The sequence below is a fragment of the Apis florea genome, unplaced genomic scaffold (genome assembly GCF_048593485.1).
Source record: "Apis florea isolate Af1SG1 unplaced genomic scaffold, ASM4859348v1 contig_3813_pilon, whole genome shotgun sequence".
In the NCBI taxonomy this organism is placed as follows: domain Eukaryota; kingdom Metazoa; phylum Arthropoda; class Insecta; order Hymenoptera; family Apidae; genus Apis; species Apis florea.
This window is the reverse complement of record NW_028256869.1, coordinates 682661-707638: the sequence shown is the minus strand read 5'-3', so window position 1 is coordinate 707638 and position 24978 is coordinate 682661. Positions and strand designations below refer to the sequence as shown.

General features: G+C 41.4%; 1 protein-coding gene across 4 annotated transcripts in view; it reads right to left on the bottom strand.

Annotated features, from left to right (window-relative positions):
• pnt (ETS transcription factor pointed) overlaps positions 1 to 24978 on the bottom strand; it is a 108733-nt gene that overhangs the window by 81850 nt on the left and 1905 nt on the right. For 3 of the 4 annotated variants that reach the window (XM_086917143.1, XM_003698498.4, XM_086917145.1), the window contains exons 2-3: positions 21512 to 21621; positions 12233 to 12440 (exon numbers count right to left, since the gene is read on the bottom strand). In XM_086917143.1, the coding sequence (XP_086773269.1) occupies positions 12233 to 12440; positions 21512 to 21616 (313 nt within the window). In that variant the 5' untranslated portion in view covers positions 21617 to 21621. Of the gene's footprint in view, positions 1 to 12232; positions 12441 to 21421; positions 21622 to 24978 lie in introns of all 4 variants that reach the window. The other variant, XM_086917144.1, reaches the window with a different exon arrangement.

The window sequence follows — 24978 nt, the reverse complement described above, 5'->3', positions numbered from 1 at the left end:
GTCCACCACGCTATCCCTCTCGTCCATCCTCTCCGCGCAAGGCAGAAAACCGAGAGACCTGGACCCGGTGGTAGGGGTAGTATCACGGTGGATCTACGTGGCCGGGGGTAAGGAACTCAACCGGGTCAACCGAGGGAAAGGATGCGCGACACCGTTCGGAGGGAATTCGATTTTTCGATCGAGATCGAATCGGTTAAATACGAGAAAGGGAGGTTTTGGTATTAAATTAATAATCGATAAATTAGATAGAGGATCTTGGTGGAATCTTGTGAAAGAGGATTGAAAAATTGTAACGGTATCCTTTTTTCTCTCTCTCTCTTTTTAAAGAAGAGAAAGAAGAAACTAAATACAAGTTGAGCAATTGGTTACGTCAGAAACGAATATAAACGAGGATGATTTTGAATCGTGTTCACTTGTTTTTTTTTTTTTTTTTTTTTGGACTCACTTCCGTTTGTTTGTCCGCTCGTTGGATACAAAGAAATAAGAGACGGGAGAAAATGTATATATTAGAATATACTTTCGAGTAGTTTCAGGCGCGCGATGAATGCTGAATCCAACGTCAGGTAATTTGGTCGAAAGGTGTAACAATGAATGAATTCAATTCCGACGAGAAGTGCCAAGGACCATTTGTCCAAATCCTTTTACGGACCTCGGGTAAATGATACTTAACTTGAGAGAACACTCGTTATTGGACAGGTACTTGGCAATACCTTTGTTGTACCTTTGCCGGACACGAGTCCATTCTATTCTTTAACGGGGTGTAGAAGAGTACCATTTATTGTACCATTATCGTTGCATCAAGTCTTATAGCAAAGAAATAATCGATTTCGATGAAAAATGAAAGAATTTTGCATATGATCTATAAAGCGTATTAATCAAGCAGTTGCTCGCTGCTTTAATTTGGGACTTTGCTTCGTCGTATCAGCGCGGTATTACCGCTGACGCAATTTATATAAGATGCGTCGAGTTGGTCGTTGCGCAAGAAATGGAGCAGGTTTCGCGGTAATTGCGCTTTGCAATTGTAAAAAGAGGCGAAGCGAGGCGGCAGGGGCAAGGTAATTCCGAGCGATTTGGTCTGACAGCAGCGTCGTATTGAAATTTCCAAGAAATTGCGTGTTTTTTATCATCTACGTAAACGCAACAACTAAATCACGGGAGAGCGATCTACTCGTACTATCAATCGAATTTCCTGTTAATCGATCTACGCGTCAAACAAAATTATTAAAGTAAAAACATTAATCGCCAAACTTGCGATTATAAAAATACGACTTTTTTGTCACCTTTATACCTTCGAAAATGCGTGTAAAAAAGGATTGCAATTATTAAAAAAAAAAAAAAAAAAAAAATGAAAGAATATAAATAACACTCAAAAAAAAATTAGGATCAAAATCTTCGAAAAAATCGAAAAATAATAATGCAATTTCGACAATTGTTATTGTCAATTATCGTTCGCGCAAGTTTTAATGGAAATGTTAATTCGAGCAGAAAAAACATAAAGTTTTGAATAGAAAAATAAATCAAATGATTTCAACGGTACGGATAATACGTCGATAATAAACGAGTATATACTAAGGTTGAGCGAGTATCAATCTGAAAATCAAGGCTCGATAGCGACGCGAATTGAACCGTTATGGGCTATTAATTGTCGGGCCGGGTTTCGTGGCCGTCCACAGAGATAAACCGGCTTGTCGAATCACGTGAGAAAACACGAGAACGAGAAGCCGCTTCGTTTATTAGTTCCTGGTCCACCCTCCGTGGCCTGACTCTCCGTTGCCTCCTCGTGAATGAAGCTGAGTCGCGTGGCGCCTCGTGACGTCACAACCTGTTGCTACCTGTTTCTCTCCTTCCTCTTTTATTCCCTTCGCGTATACTTTCCTATCTGCTCCTTATCGACCACCTTCCTCCCCTCTACTCGCCACTAATCTAAGACTGCCTCTCCCCCCCCCCCTCTCTCTCTCTCTCGATCGGTGAAACTACTTTGGATTAAATTCATGGATTAAGAATTTACAAACGATTTAAAGTTGTAACGAGAATTAAAGAAAAGTTGAATTTTTGAGAATTAGGCGAAGATCGTATTATCGCGAATTATATTGGAAGGAAACTTGGTCCCAATTTTTTGAGAGATTTTGAATAACGTAGTTTTAGAGATCTTTCTCCGTAGATAGAACGAATATTCCATTATATATTTTTACACGTGTCTAGATTTCACTTTTAAAGAAGAACGAATATTAAAAGTGTACAAAAATATTACAGATCCAACAAAGCCGAGTCCCAAAGTCAAAGTAACGCAACCTCGAGGATTCCTCGCGCCAAAGTATGGGAAGATTTCTGTTTTACCTATCGCGGGTTACGGGGCGATGGCTGCGCCATCTATGCGAAAAGTCTCGAAGTTTCATCGCGCGGAGCAAGGTAAGCGACACCGACAGAGGTAGCCACTTTCCGGTTTCTATATCTAACGGCATGGACGATGCAGAATCGTTCACACGGATCACACGGAGCGACAAACGTATGCATTTTTCACGAGGCTAAACTATCTTTAAATCCCGCTCAATAAGGTGTCGAGCAAAGAGAGAGAAAAAGAGAGAGAGAGAGAGAGAGAGGGAAGGAGGGAGGGAGAGAGAGAGAGAGAGAAAGAGAAAGGTTCGTTTCTATCGAACGCCTCCGATCAATGCCCCCGACTGCAACGACTATTTAAGGCGAAACAGAAACACCGATCGAACCGGTATAATCGAAGAAACCGCTGACTCCCACCGCGCCTTTATCAGAAGTGTATTTACGATTTATCAGGAACGAAATTGATTGCACTGCAGATTGATGGAAATACATTTGAAGTTACGTAAGTGGAGGAACGATACGAACTTTTTTTACCGTTTTTTTCACGTTTAAAACGATTCCTTCCCGTCCGTCTCTATAACGAATTTATTTTCGATCGTCTTTTACTTATAAAAATAAGAATGGAGAAAGAGAATATAACGGTGGAAAATGGAGGAGGATCGATTCTCGATGAATCGAAGGGAACCGAAGAAGATTCGCGGTGGAGGTACGACACTCGAAGAATTTATATCTCCCCGTCTAAAAATAGATCATCGATACATCGTGTTCTCGGTTCGAAGAATGAGCCACGGTATAAATCATGGAAACAACCAGCTGTCGGTCAACGATAACCAACGATTCCAGAGATCGATTCACGAGCGATTGGATCGAGGTAGATTAAACGGGTCCTATAGGCTTATGTTTGAATTTACCAAAAAAAAAAAAAAAAACCAATCGATCTTTCTCGATATCGAAGGATCGGATATCGATGAAAATACCGACAGTCTTTGATAGATTACAACGTAAAGATACCACGCGCTCTTTCATATATATTTATCGCAACGATGATAAATCAATCGTTTCTGACGAAACATTAAGCTCCCTTTCTTTCAACGAGAAAAACATAAATATAAATACACGATTGAGGATGGACACCGTGCAAGAAGCAAGCTTCCTTCTTCGCTGTTCTCGACGAACGTTTTCGACCAAAGCACGGGGTAATTTGGAAATCTTGAAATTCCCTGTTCACGAGTGCACAGCATCTGTCCACGGGCAAACGAGATGCCAGACGAGGGAAAGAACGAGGCAAGGATAGAGAGAGAGGAGAAAGAGAGAGAGAGAGAGAGAGAAAGAGGAGGAGGGTTTGTTTGAAACTGTAAATCGTCGTCTCCGGGGATCGAGGACGTGAGAACTGTATCTGCGTCTGGTCTCGGGTAGGTAAGCAAACCGGGCCGAACGAGAGACAGGGAGGAGATGTTGAAGCAGTCCTGTGGAGACAGAAGGGAGAGAGAAAGAGAGAGATATATATATATATATATATATGGCGAGGAGAGGAGAGGGAAGGGGAGAGGCTGGACGACCGCACGCACAGCTGCGGTTACGCATTTCGCGCAATGTTTCTACGCTGCGTTTTCTGCACCAAGAACGACCCACGCCAACGATCGATTCCTTTCGATGACAAGCGAACGCTTCTTTTCACAAACGTCGATCAAACGTCGCAAGGATATCGTCGCGCAGCAAAGAGCCGTCTGTCTCCATCGACCGGATGGATTTCTCATAAACGTTTGCAATAAACATTTTCGCACGCGTTGGAAAATTTTTCTTCCAACCAATAACTTTTACACCTGCTCGATATCCCTTCGCATTTCTTTCCCCTACAACTTTGTTTCGCAAATCCCAGAGCAAATATTTGCAAATATTTCTCGCGGTCGAAGGTGAATCGAATCGCGGTGGTCTCGATTCGAGGTGAGAGTATGTTTTAAAAAAAAAAAAAAAAAAAAAGAGGTCGATAGGATTTTAATTCATTTACGTTAGAACGATTTCATTTCACAACGATCTTTTCCAGCATTTCATGTAATTACATTTCATTACGTCGCAATCCTAATTTTTTAACGCGAAAAAAAAAGATGGTAGCGAAAAGGGTTAAAAATAATCGATTACGATCGAGAAAGGTGTAAGTAACAGGTAGACACGCAAGTAGAATGCAAGCGGTGGATAATATATAAAAAAAGGCGAGCGTGGGACCGGTCAACGTGGTCCCATAAGTTCACGTTTCCCTTTCATGATCCTTTCGAGCGTGCACCCTCGTCCAATCGCTCTTCCCCACGATCACGCACATTCTCATGCACTCGTGAGGCTTCGACCGCATTTTTTTTTCTTTTTTCTTTTTTTTTCTCCCCCTCCCCCCCAATATTTTCCCTCCATTCTCTCCGATTTCTCTCCAACCGGTGATCTCTGATTTTTATCGACAACTTCGGCGACGATCCTTCAAATAAAATATATGCAAAAGAGAAAAAAAGAAAAAGTGAAGAAAGAAAGAGATGGGCGCGCACAGTCGTCCGTTTAACACGTCGCAATGTCGACAATCGAAGAAAACAATTCTCCTCGATAAGAGGAACCATCTTATACTCCCTCGAATACAACCTTGTTCCAAGAATGGAAGAAGGTACACTGTGCAGACACGTACCGATTCCGCGAACGGCATTCAGAGAAGATTTCCATTCCCACATTATGGGATCGACGCGAATTTGGCACGGGACAGCGTGTTGTACTAAACCGCGTAAATAAAATTCTCCACAAAATGTATACGTTGCATTTCCATCGGAGGAATCTCTCTCTCTCTCTCTCTTCTCTCGTTTGACGTTCCGTCTCGTTCGTCGATATGCAACGTCGATTGCGTCCGTCGCGCAGAAGAGGAAAATGCAAAGGATCCGACTCTCGAGGATGGTTGTAAAAACCGTCGCCTCGCGCCCGTATCTTTCCGTCCCGCCACTTTTAAATAACGCTACTGTGGCCTGCTGGCCTACGTGACCAGACTCCCCTGTGTCCGCTCGTGTGTTCCTCCTCCCCCCGACGAATCTTTATCAATCACTCGTCGCAGACGAATATTTTTTATCCCCTCCCCCCACCATTTAGCCTCTTAATGCCGTTCCTCGGCGACGGGGACACGCGCCACCGCGATCCCATGTTACCTGCCGCGAGGAGGGGATCGAATAGAGAATCCTCCTCTAGGTGGAGGAGGATCGAAATTCTCTCTTTTAGCGGAGGCGTTTCGAGAAGTGTCGTTTTCGAAGGTTGGTTTCGAACCGATCTTTGTCGATCCTCCTCCTCTTCCAGGTGCAGATGGGACGGTTAGATTAGATCCACGGTCGAGATTCCCTTATCTCTTTTGGCTGTGTTCTACGTGGGACGGCTACGTGTTCCCGAATGGAAAGATACTCATCCTTGAATAGTGAAAAGTTTGGATAAACTTCGACGATTTTATCCAATTTTATCCAACGAATCTAAAAGCGGTGTTTTTAAAAGAGGTGGCTCCCTCTGTCGTAAATATAATAACAGTAGCGATTTTCTATCTTATAGAGAGATTTTGAAAGAGGAAGGTAAGAAAAGCGTGGAAACTGAAATCGTTATACGTAGACAGAAGTAAGAGTTGGCCAAGATTTTTCAAAAGCTAGGGAGCTGTCGATCGTGTGTCCAATTTGTCATTCCGAGCAAGCGATCCTTCGTAGTGGCTATGCGTGTATATATACATATATATGTATATATATCCAATTTATTCCGCAGCCAGGTAGCACCGGATGAGCATGGCTCGACGTCTTACGTGCCCTGTGTGCTACGAAGGGCCTCGACGTAGAAAGAGAATCAACCACTCACTTTCCACCACGGGAGTCGTGCGTTACGGTACCGAAGGACAGGCCTCTGCCAAGTCTTTTTCCAACCACTTGGCTTTGCACCACGCGCCTTTTCACCTCGTCGAATACGACTCGCCAAACTTCCACAACGTCCTTAATACAACTTGCACCGAAAACGTTGTTTCGATTCGTTCGTTCTAAAGGGACAACTTTTAAACGTATTCCGGCCGACACAAGCTTTGAAGCTATGCTCCCCTTTCCTTTCCTCGTGACAGAGATTTTACAGCCGTTTTACCGGAGAACAAGAGAAGGTTTGGCGTAAATGGCGCGCCACCTGTGTTCCAACACTTTGAAAAGTAAAAAAGTTTATCAGGATCGAAAATGCGTTGAATTTTTCTTCTCAGGAGATTAAATCGCGTCGAATATCCAATTGGTAAATACGTAAAGAAAAAACAAGAATTTTCCTCTTCTCGAATCCGTCGTCGAGGATTTTTAAATTCGTTCTCGTCGATTCTCCGAAAGAAAAAGGGAATCCAATCCCTCTAAATCTTTATCCCTTTGCTCCTCGCTATCTCGATACACCAGAGATTAGCGCGATTAGACGGACCAATTACCGGGACGGGGTCGTGATGCTTTACTCTCAAGACGCGAGTACGAATCGGACGATTAATTAACTCGAAAGCTGGCTGTCGCGATTGCGATAATTAGAGGAACGAGAGAGGAGAGATAGAGGGAGAGAGAGAGAGAGAGGCGAGGTTCGTGCACGCAATTTTCTCATTAGAGGAGTGTCGGTTTTCCAGTCGTGGTAAGACGACGAGAAGGAAACGCGGAAAGAAACAAATTTCACGCGTGTACGCGTCAATGTCGCAGCGGACAATGGTTATTTGCATAAAACATTCCGGCCGGCAACTGTCATCAACGTCCTATCAGGTGGCACGGGGTGAGAAAGGAGATCCGGTAACAATGGCGAGTGAACGGTTGTTACGACTAAGTCCGAGAAAACTTGCATTATTCAATCGCCTCCTGCGACCGCCAGGAAAAATGTAAACGTCTCCTCGTTCCATGTTTCCAACCGCGCTCGAATAAAATAACCCTTTTCCCGATCGAAGCGTTATTCTTCCCCATCTTTTCGAAACAATCTACGTTTATATATAATTTTCTCGCGGATGAATCGATCGTAATTCTGATTTTAATCAAACTTTTTATTTCTTCCTCTCTTTTCTTCGATTTCTTCTTCATTGAGAGTACATAGAGAGAATAACGTTCGTGAAGTGATTTTTTTTTTTTTTTTTTTTTTTAAGCTAAAGTATGAACGTAAATCAATGAGGTTTTCAGGTTGCCTCTCTAAATTTGCAACCTTTATTTACGAAATAGAGCGATATTTTTTTCGTAGGAAAAACGTTTAATCTTTAATTACCTTTATCCCGTTGTAATAAAAAATTCTCTAGATTATATTTAGAGAGAGTACGAAAAACTTTCGACCCAAACTTTTATCAAAATCGGAGAATCAATCGAATTGATCAATTTCGCGAGTGTTGTTTTTAAGTTTCATTAAATTCTCTCCAAGTTTATTCGCGACCAAGTTTTAAACATCCTCTTCAACGCTATGATTTTCATCGACTCCTCGTAAAAATTAGGAAAGGCTTAATAAAAACTGGTGTTAACGAGCAAGCGGAATCAGTGGCGTGAATCGAGCTTGGCCTTCGATCCTCGGATACCAAATTTTTTTCCAGAGAGCATCATTTTCCACGGGGAGAGAGAAAATCGAGCGAGTGAAGAAGATCGAACGACTAGCAAGCGAAACTCGCTAATTACCACTGCAACGGATTCAACGCGTATCTCGCGCTTGATTAACGTTCCTTCTCGCCTGTTCTTGCCGCCAACAATTTCCTCGTCCAAACTTTTTATCCTGTCCATCCTTTGCGATTTTCCTGACGATGAATCGATCGATCATCATCTCGGTTCACGGTTTCAATCGCGTGATTCGAGCCCGAACAACTATTTCTCTATCTCTCCGTTGTAAATGATTACAGATTTGGAACAACGAACCGACCGGTATAAACGGACCGACTCGATTCGAGAAATCCCTGGTGTTTATTTCTCTTAACGATCGAGTTTATCGTACGCTGCCCACATCTCGCTCGCCGAAAATTCGATTAAAACGTGAACGGTGGGCAAAACTCAACTCGTCCATCTCTATCGAAAAAAATCCTCCTCCTCCGCACAACTCTCCCTCTCTCTCCGTGGATTTTTCCCGGAGAAGAAAAGCTTTCCGTTGATGGAATCACCGTGTTTTTAAAAGAATGATTCACGAAAGGATGAAAAACCGTGGAATCGGTGAAAAATTTCTATTGTACGTATAAATATGTGTGTGTGTGTGTGTTTTAAACGGTGCGAGGAGTAGAGGAGTAGTAGATAAGTGGGTGGACGACGATCCAGCGGCGGGACAGAGCGAGTACGTAGACGCTGTGCACGTACACACGCCCGTAAAGGAGAATGGAAGGCGGGGGCGTTCAGTGGGGGGGCCTTAATGAGGATGCTGCTGATTATCCAATTCGTAAATTCTCGCTACATTTTGATCGTGCTCGCCGAGCCGCGAGTAACAAGAATTACTCCGTGCTTTATGCCATCCGATTTCCTCTCCTCGCTGTTTTTCCACGTGCCAATCTTTATCCTTCCAATCTCTTCTTTCTCTCCGCGAAAAATGTTGATCAAAATTCTGGGAAAAATTCGATATTCCATTTGATTTCTATCGTCTCAGGAGGTGTTTCGCTCTCTTGAAATACCTTCGATCGATATTCGATGAGAAGAATTTTTCAAAGTGTCTTTTCAAAGGAAGAGAGGATAGATAGGAGTGAGATGAACGAACGTTAGGCTGATGAATTTTCTTTTCAGCGTTTCTTTTTTTAACCGGCAAGGTTCGATCGATATTTTCGTCCGATTCCTTAAAGGAAAGAGAACGGTGTACATCGCGCATATTAACCACTTTGCCGGCCGCATTGACGCAATTGTTCACCGTCGAAGTGTTCACTGTCAAGGACGAGACGAACTCCTTCCTCGGCTCGCAGACGTTGCATTAAAACATTACGGGTCGTATAATGGAAATATTGGGAAATTTGTGCAACGGACAGTGTTCTACACACGTGCCACACACGCACGCACACCGATCTCTGGACTCGATCGAAACGACAGATAGATGGGATCAAACAGGATGGAATTTACCCTCGAATCAACCCTGATATGACGAAGTTTCTCTATGGACCACCATATAGAGGCAGCAACCTGTCGTTCGTGGAATTCGTTTGCTCGAGACGTCGGCACGACGAAGCCTCGAAGCTTCGAGCAAATTGTATGCAAATCGACTCGCGATATTTTTAGACTATTATATGCACTCTCGATCAATTGTCCCGTACCTTTGGAATACAGATATACGCATTCGGTACTCGTAAGCCTTTTCCAAGAATTCTCTTACGAGCATACTTTCGACGAATATTATTATTTCTCAACCAACATCTCTCTTTTTTTTTTTTCGAACGAGAGAAAAGAGAGAGAGAGAGAGAGAAATAAAACGATCGCGAAAACACTCCGTTCATCCCCCTCCTCTCTATCATCGTCGGTCGCCCTCTCTCGCCTTTTTTCCTCGCGGCCGTTTTAAATTTTAAAATAGCACAACACGCAACGTCGTGCGAGCTGGTCTGCGCGATCTAATCGGACAAGTTATACACGAGTAAGTGCTTATGCAGCTACCGCTCATATTATGCAAGCATCATTCGATGTAAGTGCACCTTTTAGTGTCACGATCCAACAGTTAACAGGACACTACAACCACGGCGTTGGATCGATCGTGTTTCCAACCGAGGCACAAGTCGGAAATATAGCTGATTCTAGAATTCTTTCCACTACCCACATAAACCCTTTCCATCATCGGCCCTCGAGGTGGTAAACAAAATTCCAAGCCATTTTTACATCCTCGAGGCGGAACGAGTCAACGAGTTTCCGTTGACTAGGCGCGATTTCGCGATCGAAACGTTTGATAAAAGAGCGTGGAATACGTGGAGAGGAAGAAGAAATAACCGAGCTTCTTCTCTGCCCATCTTTCTCCGATCGACTGACGATAACGTGTTCTATGAATAAACGACGAATTTCCGTGGAATCATTTCTAACATTATCGCAACGTCAACGTCCGTGTGGCACACGTTGATCTAAAATGTGTTTTCATCTAGAGATTAAACACTTTTCCCAACTCAGATTCTTCCCCCCCCCCCCCAATCAGTTTGAACGACACTTTTATCCTCACGTTCGATTTGATATTAAAAAGCGTCCTCGCATAAATTTTAGAGATATAAAATGCTCCTCTAAAAAAGATCCATCGATATCCCTTTCATCCCTCAGCGTAACGAAATAAAATCCAAAATAATGCAAGAAGGGCAACAACAAGAAAGAATAATAATAGAGAATGAAGGAAGAAATATTCTTCGCCCATGAGAGAGACGTAAAAGGGAAAGGGGGAGGATAATTAGAAGATTGGGATTACGATTACGATTACGTTATTTCCCCGCCCGGAAACCTGTTACGCGTTCGTGGCACATATAACAGCGTGCGTTAACTGTAAAGATGCCCGATGAATATGCCTGCGAGACCGCGGGGAAATTCAACGTCCCCCCACAGCCTGCTGAAACGCGCGGTGAATTAACGTCACACAAGGGAGCCACGAAACGCTGCTTCCCTTCCCCTTTTCTCTCCCCCCCGGCTCACAATAGGTATCTTGTGGCGCGTTAAAACTACAATGGCCGCGTACACGGCTAATTGAAACATTTGCCTGACGACGATTACTAGACCGGGCGGGTAAACACCACGCGTGAACGTGTCACTTTCTCACGCCAACACCCGATACCCCTCCACGCAAATTGCATAGCTACGATCCGGGCGGATCGTTCGATCGGCCGATCTATACACACAACGGTATTCTCGATCGTCTTCTGTGAAAACAGTGCGTGTGTGTGTGCGTGCGTGAGATAATTGGTGAGAAAATGGCGAGATAACGATAACTCGGAATTTATCCGACTTGGATCGCCTAAACAAGTATCGATTTCGAAGGCGTATTTCATCCGTTTCGGTTATTTTATTTTCGGCCGATGAGATAAATTTCGAATGCACGGTTTTGTTTCGTTCGGTAATATTCAATTTCAAAAGTATACCAATTTTTCGTATGTATTATGATTTTCTCGATACGAGGTTCAATCTTAGGCGATATTCCTCCTCGATTGCGTTTTAATATCGTTTTGACAACGCGGTCGTATATATTACGGGAAACAGGTAATATCGATTTAATTTCGTCGAAATGCATCCGAACACGCGTCGTTAAAATATTTTTGAAACTAGGTTATCGAACAAGAATGGAAGGCGACGAGTTAAACCGAGAAACGGAACTGGAAATCACGGATGTGTCGATCGATATCGGTAGCGGTATTAGGCCTTCGTTAATCGAATAAAACGCAAATTGAATATCGCAAAGTGGAAGTACTCGGTTAACCCTTGATTAGTTCGCGGCCTATGCTTCTTATAGAATTTCTATTATTAGCTGAAAGATCTCTAGTGATACTTGCAAACGTTTCAAGCCGAGCGGAAGACCCTCGATTATATCCTTTCAAATAGCGAGGCTGCGTAAACTTATCTACCCACACAGTGTGCGTTAAGGAAACCTTACTTAAATAGCAAGAAATATTCTTTTGTATCCAATCCAACGTCCACAAATGCGCATAATCGTTCCATGAACAAAAATCTCTGTTAAACACCTTCCTTTTACGAAACTTTTGCTCTCGTTAATAGTAGCGAAATGCACGCTTCGATGCAAATATTGGAACAAGCTTTGCACAAAAAAGTATTATAAAATACTCGAACCAATTGCAAAAACTTCGGTTTTAAGAAAAGAGAAGTGCGCATCGATCGAAATCCAAGAGGCACGTTGACATTGATCGAATTTACCGACGATACAACGATAGATCGGACGATTTTTATCAAGCGATTCCTCGCGCGGAGGGAAAAGCGGATCGAAAAGAAAAACTCACCCAAGGAGCTCTCTGGATCGGATAGGTCGGAGAGAGAGGGCACTTTCCGCATCGAGGTGAACCTGCCGGAGAGGGCAGGGACCAGGCCCTCTTCCTCGGCGTCAGAGGCCAGCTCTTGTTTCATCAACTTCGCCATACCCGTCAACATGCCGCCACCGTCGCTAATGCTGCCGCCTCCCAGATAACTGCCCACGCCTCTAGCATCCCGCTGAAACAGAAGAAAGCGCACACTTTCTTTTCAATCCGGACCGCATCTTTTCATCTTTCTCTTTTTTCTTTTTTTTTCTTAGCATATCGAATCCGTGGATCGAATTTGGAGGAGAAAAAAGTAATAAGATTGGAAGGATGGTAAAGTTTTTTTCGAACATTTTCCAAGTGTTTTCAATAATTCAAATTTTCATAAAATATAAAATAGGTATTCGATTATGGCTGGATAATTATTTTTGGAATCCACTATATTTACGAATATAGTCATAATGTATACATATCGTTACAATGCGAGATCAATGAACGATGATTCTTATCCGTTGTTTTCCATTATAAACTTCGTAATCGATGAACGTAACGAAATACGTCACGTTCGCATGGTGACTCCTCGATACTACTTACCGCATGCTAGTATCAATACACTACCAATAAGCTAATCCAACCATCATTTTCCATTTATAAGTTTCGTAATCCACGTAACTCGCATATACTCCATTCACATTTTATCTTAGTACTACGATACTAGAGTAGCATACATATGTCGGCCGGTTCTTGGTACAGTTATCGAAACGGAGCTCGAGAGGGATCGTAGCGTATCGAGGGACCGAGAGAAAACGAGGACTGATGAAAGATGGAACGTGGAAGAGAAGAGGCTCGACCGAGGGGGCGATAAGGATCGTGGCGGATCGGCGAGGAAGAATCATGGAAGAAGAAGAAGAAGAAGAAGAAGAAGAGGAGAAGGAGGAGGAGGAGGAAAGAAGGTCAGGATCGTAGGAAGGTAGGATGAAAGAGTGAGGGCGAGGAGAGACGGCGTCTCGGTGGAGGCATGAATGGACGGTGAACCTGCTGGAGTTGACGTGCCGGATGGGGAGAGAAGAGCGGAAAAAGAGCAACGGGAGGAGGGAGGAGAATGGGCGACAAGAGGTGGAGGGGGTGGATAAAGGAGAGCTCGACGCGGGAGAAAGAAATAAAATCGCTGAATAAGAAACGAAATAGCGCTCCATGAGATGGAGAAAGAGAGAGAGAGAGAGGGGGGAGGGGGAGACACGAGACGGATGGCCGGAGAATGGAGGAAGACGAAGAACGAAAGGGACGAAGATATCGAAAAGGCTGGAGAGGAAGAGAGAAGAGGAAACCGAAACGGTTTGATCGAGGCGAAATCAAACTTAGATGGAAGGAAGACGAACGTATTTATGGACGTGGATGAATTTTACAGAGGGTAGAAGACAATTTTGGCTATGAACGTATCGATGATATTTTACGAAAAATCTAAAAAAAAAAAAAAAAAAAAAAAGAAAAGAAAAGAAAGAAAGAAAGAAAAGAAAAAAGTAAACTAGACGAATCAAGAAATTGACTATTACGAGGATAGTGGGAGGAGAAGAAGGAGAAGATGCATCAGAGTCGGCGCGCAGAGCGATAGCTGCGACCGCTTGACCTTCGTGCGAGGGACTCCAAGTTGAATGAAACGCTGCACAAGAGAGTGACGCAACGGTACGCAATGCAACGACAGCGCTGCGACTCGATGCAACATTCTAGCCTCGCCGTACCTACGCTCTTCCACTCCTTTCTCTCTCTCTCTCTCTCTCTTTTTTTCTGCTCACTCCTTTTACGCTGCACTCCTCTCCTCTTTCTCCCTTCACCTCTCTCACGATGCACTCGATCCCTGGCTCTCGCCCTGCTCGTTGCACTCCACGAGTCTTTCCCCTCTAATTCTTTCCACTTTCCCCTCCCGTCCTCGATGGACGACTCGGTCCATCCAACCACCCTTCCTCCGTCACCAGACTCGGTCGTCTCGTCGCTCATACATGCACACGCATAAGTTTGACGGATCACGGTTGATGAATCTCGAATTTATCGTGCACGAGTCGAGGAATAAACGGGGATAGATAAGTTGGCGCCGATTTGGAAGGGGTTCGACGGGGATTTAAGGTGTTGAGATTGTAAGAATCGTTGCACACGAAATCCCACTTTCTAGAATAATCGGTATTTCGAGTTGCAAGGAGATAAACGGTGATACATATGTATACATACATATACGATATTCGCGTTTATCTATAACATTGATAACACACGTTCATGTTCATTGAATATTCAGGTTACTTCTGGCTCTCCCTATACCGCCGACTCTCGCTATCGGTTTAAACATTCTATTTTCTGGAGATATCGGCCGCCTCTCTAGCGCCACGACGGTTCAACTCGATGGAAAATTTATAACGTAAATTACGATAGGGAGCGGGAACCGAGTCTAATAGAGCGAGGAGAAGACGGCGAGCGAGAAGAGAGCGCGAATAAAGAATGGAGATTTCGCGTTAATGGGGGCCCCGATTAAATCGCGAGTCGAACAACGGCTCCACTGTCCTCCGCGATAATTATTTTCCCCTACGTATCGGCGGGGTATACGAATGCAACACGTGTATGCAGATAGGCGGTTTCGACTGGTAATTCTTGTCACGCGTTGCTTGCCGTCTTTCTCCGCCAGCCCATCTATCTGTTTACCTATCTCTTCCTCTTTCATCATCGGCATTCGAACGATACCGAGCCGTGCCGATTCGTTCCACTACGTTAGATCTACGTGACCGTGCGTACGTTCAGGCCACTTGCTTCCGAACCAAACTGCCAAGCCCGATCGTGTGGCTAACCATCCAACGAGATATTTCAGTATCGTAGCGTACAATACGATATATCTCCACTCGAGACCTCGATGGATACCCGACATTTCCAGTCTTTTTTTGTTCCCATTCAATTTTATCTTTGGCCGTTCGTTGCATAATTGAAACGGGACGGTCGGATTATAAAATCATCCGAGTTTCCACTCCATTTTTCCACGCCAAGTTCACCCGGGCCTCGCCCACGCCAATTCGCTTATTCGCAATCGATGAGTGTGCATCACGCTCGCGCCTAGATAAATTAATCGTCGTACGAATTACGAATGATGCAATCCGCAATTATTTCTCGGAATCCGTCGCCGTTCTTATCCCCGAGCCAAAACGACGCGGAATACAACTCCCACTCTTTTATCCTTTATAATTAACGCAACGAGTCGAATCACCGTTAATATATTCAAACCTCCCCCCCCTCCCTCCTTCCTCTCTCTCTATTCCTTTCGAAGAAAAAGTACGGGCGAAACACTCTCATCTTCATTCGCGATAGCGTATCGTTTCAACCTATACAATTTTTACTTCCACGAATTCCTTAAAACTCGAACAGATAATTTTATTTTATCGTTTTATTGGATGAATACACACACACACACACACACCGCTCCGTGTGGTTATCGTGTCGTCATTTTACAACGCAATTCGCACGATTCTTCGAATCAAGTTCGAATCGAAAGATCGATGCGATCGATGGGAAAAGAAATTTCGCTCGTGCGAAGGAATGCTTTATTAAGCTTCCATCTTGGTGCACCAAGTCTCTGTACCTTTGTACGGCGACGACCTGGTTCGTATATAAGAACATCGGCATTATACTTCTTCTGAACGAACCCGAACCGTTCTCTGAATGAGTGAGTAACATAGGCCACGTGGAAGAGGGACAGAGAGGAGTCGAGAGACCGGTCGAGAGAGAGAGAGAGAGAGAGAGACCGTGCTGGCCGGCTGACAGAACGAACGGCGAAAGCCAAGGAAGAGAGAGAAGATCGTTGAAAACGCCCTTGAAAGGAAGAAACGAAAAGGAGCTATTTGACACGTTTCACGTTCACCGCCAGCTATTTTTACCCCTCTCCCCCCCCCCCCCCAACTCTACTTCTACGTTGTTCTTTTTTTTTCCCGAAATTTGACGTTGTTTTAAAAATTTTTTTGGATATTTACTTGCACGTCGAAGTATCTTGAATCTTTGCCATTAACTTGGAAATTGGATTATATATCACGTTAATAGAACGAAATTCATATTATGAATTTTCAATTCGATCCTTACTTCTCCCTTTCGTTTCTTCTCTTTCTTCGCTCCTTCTTTCTTTAAAAAACATTATTTCGAAACGTTGTCTCGAGATGGAAGTTTCATCATTGAATGTTTTACGATTGTTTTATCGTTTTAAGTAGCCTCGAAGTACGGGACATAAAGAATACAGCGGGTCAAGCTTATTCAATTTTTCTCGTTATGATATTCGTAGAGCGATGATTAATCAATAAGCTAATAATCAAATGAATCAGAAGATTAAAGGAAAAAGAAATCCGTTCCGCGACAAAGGCAAACATGCATGTTGTTTCGAGCAAGATAGCGAGCAAAAATAGACGTTCGACCGCTTCCTTGATAATGTCCTTTCAGACATGTAAATCTATTCGAGCTATGCAACAACTATGCAGGAATAAAAATGGTCGAGAATATTTTTTCACGCGCATCGAATCCACGTTAAACCGCGTTATCCTAAAATATTGAGCGCTCGTCCGAATAAAACTCAAATCGCTCCTTGATTCCATTAACCTGGGAAACGGAAATTAGTATTTCGAACTTGTTGAGAATTATGCGCCACGTTAAATTCGTGGCGAGGTTTCATTCGTGAAACATTCGCCGGTTTTTTTAACAACCGATATCGACAAGTGGAAACACGTGTCAAATGGAAAATGAACGAACGAGACGTTCGACCGTTCATGTTTAACACCGTCATTGGGATAATTGACAACGTGATTATAAATTGAAGAAAGAATAACTCGATAAACGGATAAATGCAAGAGACAGCGAGGTAATAATTCGAAATTACTTGGAGAGGGTATTCGAGAGAATTGGTTAATTTTCCACGTGTCTATAAAATTTTCTCGATGATCGAGACAAAGGATTTCGATGGGTGGATCAATATTCGAGTGACCAAGATAGAATTAGTTATAGATACAGTTACGAAATCGAAATGCATTTCACTGGGCAGACAAGCCGTCAATGAACGTAATATCAATGTTTTCTGAGACCGAATGTCGCCTGATTGCACGCGCGTGGGCTACGATAAGATAAGGTCTTGCGAGGAAGCGTTGAACACAACGATTTTTCGATTCGAATAGCTCAATAAGCTATGATCAAACATTCTATTTGTTAACTCTCTAATATAACAACATATTCTTTCGCGATATCGTGTCGATAATCGGTGAAAACCGGCTGTAAAATTCGACATTAAAATATTCGTGTTTCGAGGCGATGATCGATTTAAAAAATATAAAATCGGATCGTCGTTTGTTATTAGATTTAATTGTACGCCTCTGCGTTTTTTTTCTCGGTGATAATCTGGGAAACGAATCGATCGAACAAAGGATTACAAGGGTATCAGGGTCTCGGTGAAACGCAAGTATCATCAATGAACCGAGAACGAGAGAAAAACGTCGATGGATACGTAACGTCCGCCATTCATCGCCATCCCGTTCGCTATTTATACGATGCTCCTATTTATCAGCAATGAATGACAGAAGGCACGCGTGATTAAAAACTTTTCCGCTAGATCGACCTGCTTGCTCGCGACGTAAATATCGGGCATGGATTTTATTATCCCTCGTTAAAAAAAGCCAAAAGGTTACCCCTCGTATATTTAGAAGCTCGTGAATCTCTCTCTCTCTAGGATCGATTGTAAGGAGATCTCGATTACCGAGATAAATACTCCATCATATTCGTCGAGTATGCGAGGTGAATCAAGTTTTATTAAAAATTAGAGAAAAACTAATTTCGATGACAACGATGACATTTACGAGTACGGAAGAAAGTAGCGAAAGAAATTGAAAATTTTCGATTTTATATATATATATATATATATTTTTCAATCTCTTTCTCTCTGTGAATTTTTTAATTTCAGTCGTATTTTTGCGAAATAATTTAAAGGAAAAAATCGTGGGAGGATGGACTCTTTTCGAGCGCAAGCGGGGGATCGTTTTTCGACGAGTTCCGCGGAGGACTTCCGGCAGAGAAACGGCCAAGTGGCCAGTTCCTGCACCGACAACAGCTGTCCTGCTTTCCTCTTATTAAATATTCATCGACATATGGCCACGAGGATGAACAAAACACTGAGTACTTGTGAAATTTCGACGGTGCAGATTACGCAATTTATAAATTCATTCGTGTTTCAGGAGGAAACGTCGATGTTAAGTGTACGAACAAGGTATCATCAATCGAAATATACACATATTCATTTGTTCTTTTCTTTTTTTTTTTAAATCTACAATAACGAAGCGAAAAGAATAACCCTCTCGATACATTTCCTCTAGAAAACCAATGGTTACTTCAATCGACCCATCAAGATCGCTATTGTCAGGGGGAAAACAGGTGTAATCAGTATGCAACGGAAAGCTAGGAAAGGAAACGGATGCACCACGCCCAAATCGTTTAATCCTGAATCGATGGTGTGCGAACGAGAACGATTCGAATCGCTAATTGTTCTGGATAGCCTCTTATCATCAATCTAACTCAAATTCATCTAGATCGCTTCCTCTTTTCCATTGCTAATTCCTCGTTCGAATTACTAAAGATACCGCAAAATCAGCACGCGCCTTCGATTAAACTTTCAACGCTCCCTCTAAAAAAAGAACGCGCCTTTCTGTCCTCACGCATATCCAAAATAGTCTTCTATTGAAACAAGAATCTTTAATAAGAAACCTACAGTCATCCTCTTAAGAAAACTATCATCAGTCTCTATTTCGAACGTTCCCCCATGGAACGAGATTGAGCGAAACTTCTAAGAATCGTTCGAAAAATTGAATTTTAACCTTCGTTCCCATCGAACTTTTACCCGTCACAGAGAAAGATATCTCGCAAGGATGATTCTCTTCACGAGAATTATATCCGTCGAATTGCGTTATTCTCAATCGTCGAGAAAATTGTTAATGAAAAGAGAGAAAGAGAGAGAAGGAGAAAGAGATGAAGAGAGGTGCGCGAGAGAGCGTGTGACGTAGGTGAGGCAACGGTGCATGCGACTAGAACGAACGGCGCATGCAGAAGGTCTGGCTACATGATGCGAGAAGGGATGCTATTTCTGGCGACTTAGATTTCTCCTTTCTCCGCCCCCGAGCACCGGCTGCCGTGCACGCGTTTCTTCCCGCCTGTCCCTACATCCCGTTCCTCTTAACTAACTCACCGACTTTCCGTCTCTTCCACGTCCCTTTCGCTTTCGAAGGATTACTACTCTTCCTTTCCGCCGATGCTCCTTCCTTCCTTCCTTTTCGGATAACTCGTATATCGATTCTACTACGGGATGATCTCTTTGGACGAATAATGCTGCGAAGATGGAGGATATTCTTTTTATTAACTTGTTACAACGATCGATCATCAGTCAGAATAGAATTATCATCGTGTACTTTAAAAGAAAGATTCGAGAGAGAGATTCGTGGCGATCATCTAGAGAGTTTCCAAATCTAGATCTAGCGTAGGAAAAAGACCCGTATATCATCCACCGTATTGGGAGTCGTATCGGGAGAGGCAAGTTGGTTGCTCAAACTCGGAGCAAAAGTGCGTAAGCTGGCAACCAAGAACGAACAGATGGAGGCCAGCGGGCGCTAAACAAGGTGAAACCAGACGAAGAAACGGTGAGAATATCACCTTCTTGGATCACCTTCTTGAACCGAGTTCGAAGAAAGAAGGGTGGCTTACGTGCAACTTGATTAAAATGCTTAACGAGACTCGAAATACAACGTGACATTGTCCTAACCTTTTTCTTTCTTTCTTTTTTCTTTTACGTTACGTGAATTCACACGTTCGTTTAATTCCAAACTTGTATAACCCTGTTATATGAACGATCGTTTACATAGTTTTCCAACTCGGAGCTATCAATTAAACATCACGCCTTACATAAGGCGCACGCTATCCAAGATTTCGTGTTCGCTCCGACAGAGCTCGAAGGAATATAAAACGAAGGAGGGGAAATGTAGTAGGAGGAAGAACAAAGAGGAGCGTACGAGGGAAGAAAGAAAAGGGCGAAGGAGAGGCGAGAACAAAGAGAGAGAGCGAGTGGACGGGACGCAACCGAGTGAAACGAAGAAAGAAGAAAGAGGACAGAGAGAAGAGCGCGCGAGTTATAGAGAGAGAGGAGAGAAGGAGACCGAGTTAGAAGCGTTAGACGGTAATCACGTGAGGTCAGGGAGGGATGGAAGGGCAAGAGGGGATGAGAAACGAACGCTGGCTCTACGTTCATTCATGAAACGAAGGCGGAGAACAGCTCCGGAACGAATTGTTACTGGCACTCGTACAATCGCAACCTCTGCCAACGCAGTTGCCAACGTCAACTATCACCGCGAAAATAGAGCAGGATTGGCCTATTTCAAACGGCCTCCTGTCTTCTTCCTCGGGGAGGAAGGTCAATAAAAACGATCGCGTTTCATGCACGTTAACGTCCCTAACGAGCCATCAGGGTTAATTAATTATTTGCAAAACGATACGTGATACTGTACAATTTCTTACCGTTCCGTAATGCGTTTTAAGTAAAATCATTTTTTCTTTTTTTTTTTTTGTAAATGAAATATTAATAAAAATTCGTAATAGTAGCGAAATGGTTGTTCGTTAATTATTATTATTATTATTATTATTTCTTTTTTTTTTTTTGAATAAAACGGATGTGTTAAGATATTATATTTTTGTCTGAATAATTGTTTGGAAACGAGCTGTTCATTGCACAATATCAACTGAGAGCATATAGCTTTCGTTAGTTATATTTGAACAATTTACTTCTCTTTCACGAGGCCAGCTACGGTTACAGTTAGACATGTAATTAAATATAACGGGAAGATTTTGAATTATTATGTTCCATTATCTCTCGTAAAACTTTTTTTTCTTCTTTTTACGCAAACTCACGATTTTAGCTTAGGAATAAAACGAAAGGAAAACGATCGCGAGGTCGAATTGTCGATGACAATTACACAATAGAAAAGCCTGGCAGCGCGAGCGGCGACATCAAAGAGAAGCCCGAAAATAACGCCACCGTGCAATCACGCGGTTACAGAAACATTTTTTGGTCGAGATTAAACATCTTATAATTCGAAATTGCGCGTAATTTCAGAATTAGATCGGTGTAATTGTCACCTGTGGATCGTGTGCGATTAAATTTAGCGACGATAGTTCTTCCTTCCGTCTTTGCCTCGCTTGAATGAACGATCAGAGAGTATCACTGACCTTGATGGATCTGTGATCGATCGGGTAACCTTTCCTGGTACCAGGACTCTCCTCGTAGAAATCCTGTTCCTCCTCCCCGTAGTCGTACAGGGATTCCATATCCATTTTGCCTGCAAAAAAATACTATTTCAGCAAAAAAGGAAACATCGTGCAGTAAAAAATACAGTAATAAATTTACATATAATAAAGATAAATATCTACTAAAAAAAAAAAAAAAAAAAAAAATAATTTTTGCGATCTACATCTATTAAAAATTTTTTTTTCATTTGGCAAGTATCATTTATTCTAAAAGATATGAATTCTTTTTTATTAATTTATATAGCATACAAGCTCGTCCCTTAATAAATTTGTTCGTTCCTTCGCACAGAAAGGATGGCGTGCAAAGACGTTTTGTTCGAATCACCGTGAGTAAATTTGATATTTAGGCAGTGACTGCACGTGGAAAGCATAAGTCGCGTTTTGAACGCTTAATAGCGATCGCAACTCGCCTTAAAAACAGACGTTCCCTGCGCAACGAACGCTCGCACGCGCCTCTTGAACGCGGCTTGGAGATGCTAAATCATCATTCCTTTTTATTTGCAACCTGTACAGTAAATTCGCCTGTACATGACGTACTTACTCTTCCAACCAATTCTTCCTTTTTCCATTCGCCTCCGTTGCTCTAAAATGCAAGAAATATCGTGCCTGTTGCTCGTATCTAAACGGATGTCAGGCATAACTCTAAACCTTTTTTCCTTACAGAATTATCTCGATTATTCTCCATAATTTTCTCTGTTTATCCAAAGAATTGTCATGTTAAAGAAAGAATAGAAAATGGAGTGTAAATAAAAGGGAAAAAATAACGAAGATAAAATAGTTTAGCGAGATACAAATGAGAAGTGCAATTTTTTTAAAAAAATGTTCACGAGCGTAAGGGGATGCGAGAATCTACAGACACTAGCGTATATACGTACGTAGGAGGTTTTCGAACCCTGGTTTCTACAAAGATCAAGTTACTCCGGCTGGAAGCCCAAACGACAGATGGTAGGTGGAAAAGTGCTCGAGAACCGCCATCGACTCTCACGGCTCTTTGTATACGAAATATTTCTGCTATACGTTATAAAACGCTTTAAAATTCCGTTTTTTTTAACCCTCTGCAAGGTGCCAATAACTTTTTAATAAGGGAAAATTTTATACTTTTTCATCAAAAGTATAGAAGATTTCTCAAAAAAGAAAATATAAAATATTAAAAATGATTCTATCGTGAGAATTCGAATTTTGCATGATGATAATATTTGTGATAATATAATCGTCTGATATAATTTCAAGGATTTTTCCGAAAACGATCAATAAAATTCTCTCTTTCTCTTGTTTTCAACTATGATATCATACTTACAATTCTTATTCATTGATCCAATTGACAGCAATTTTTATCTCATAGATGCCTATCGATTTGAAGCGATAAAAGATACATATAATTTGTCGACTCGTTTATCTGAAAGACTAATTTTTGACAGAAAAATCATATTAGCAAAATGGATTATTAAATTTCAAACAGGATTCAATGAATCGTTATGGGAGACCAAGCTTGTATGCATCCTTATAAAAATTGCAAGTATATTTTGAGAGATTGACTAATTAAGAAATAATTATCTGAAAATAAGAAAACTATCGTTAGCATCGATTAGCCAATTGTGAAAAATCATTTTATTACACGACAATAAAAACCAAGAATTGAAAGAATAACTTTAACATTGATGAATGAACAATTGTTTGCAATTTTTTTTATTATTGCAATATTGATAAAGATTCTTCCAGAATTTGCCGTATATAAGTATAAATTACGTTACAATCTCTAGTTATCTCTCAATCTTATAATAAAAGATAAGATTTTTTTTTTATGATGATGTTATTAAGATCAAGTGAAAAAAACAATAAACTAATAAAAATAATCAGAAAAGCTTCTACTAAAATATATTTATATATATTTAATATATTATAAAATATATTAAAATTAATTTATTATATTCACAATTCAATTTATTCAATAAATTGAAGAATTGAAACAAAATAGAACCCTAATAAATATCTTAGAACACCCTAATTATGAAGATTCTGAATAGTTTTCTTTTCTTGTTCCCTATTATATGTACCTGACAATCATCAGTGAACCATAGAAAAGGATCGTGATCGGTTTCGGCTTTTAAAGTGTCCAACCGACTTCCGCGCAAACATAGGGATGTTTCCATTCGGATGTCTACCTGCGTTTTCAAAAGATCACTCGATACTGAGAGGTAAAGTCCTAACATCAGTGGTTTATTTCATTTCACAAGTTGATCGAAATGATATTAATTATTGAACGTTATATAAGCTTTACTTTAAAGTTTATATTTGAATTTTCTAACCGCATACTAGCTGGAACAAACAACGAAACAAAAAATTCTTAGATGCTAATACATTTAATACATACACATAACATCGAAGTTTATAACTTCTTCGAGAATTCTTACATTTTTCTGTCTATGAAATGGAACCGGAATAAGAAAGATCGGAGAAGAAGAAAAAAAGCTAGTATTATCTCTATCAATATTTTTAAATATTATTTGAAACATGGTTTTTCATTTGAGAAAAATTATTTTTCAATTTATAATTTATAATTCTTATATTCTGTTTTATGTTAACAATATTATTACGCTTTTAAGAAAGAAAATTATTTTTAAATGATCATTTAAATGATGATAAAATGACAGAAAAAATGAGCATAAAATTCTTACGTGTATCTAAGAATGAAAGATCCGGTTGAAAAACTATTATGATTTTCGTATCTTTTTTATGAGACACCGTATATAAACTGTCCTTCGAGAAGCTGAAGTGTCTATTGTTTCAACTCCGGCGAGAGAGCAATATAATATCTTTCGAGGAGCTGCCGTTGGGTTTCCAGATGCGGGCAGACGTTCCTCCAGGTCACAACATGTATAGGCCCGTATGTGAGCTTCAGCATCCACGATGGATCCATATGGGGAAAAATCTCATTATGCGCTTGACTTTCAATCTAATTAAAACTTTGTAATGTCTTTTTTCATCCACAATTTCAGAAATTGTTTCACAAAATTAAACACTCACGTCACAAACTACCGATGTACTACCGAATTTGAACGTAAAAAGAACTGTTTCATTCGATAATCGAAAGTACGAAACTATCGAATGATCGAAACTATCGTATCTCGAACTCATGCAATTGACTAGAAGTATACTTCACGATTATAGACTCAATTATTGAAATAAAGTTACAAAATGGGAATTCTTCTTTTTTCTATCTTTTCTTGCAGAAAACATATTTGACGAAACAAAAATCATCTTGTCTCTGAACCGATCAACGGTTTTCTTTGCTTCTCTTTTTCACGCGCATGCTTCCTTTCTTTCCGTCTCTTTCTCTCCTTCTTTCTTTCTATTCCTCATGCAATGTCAGAACATTCGCAGAGCTTTGT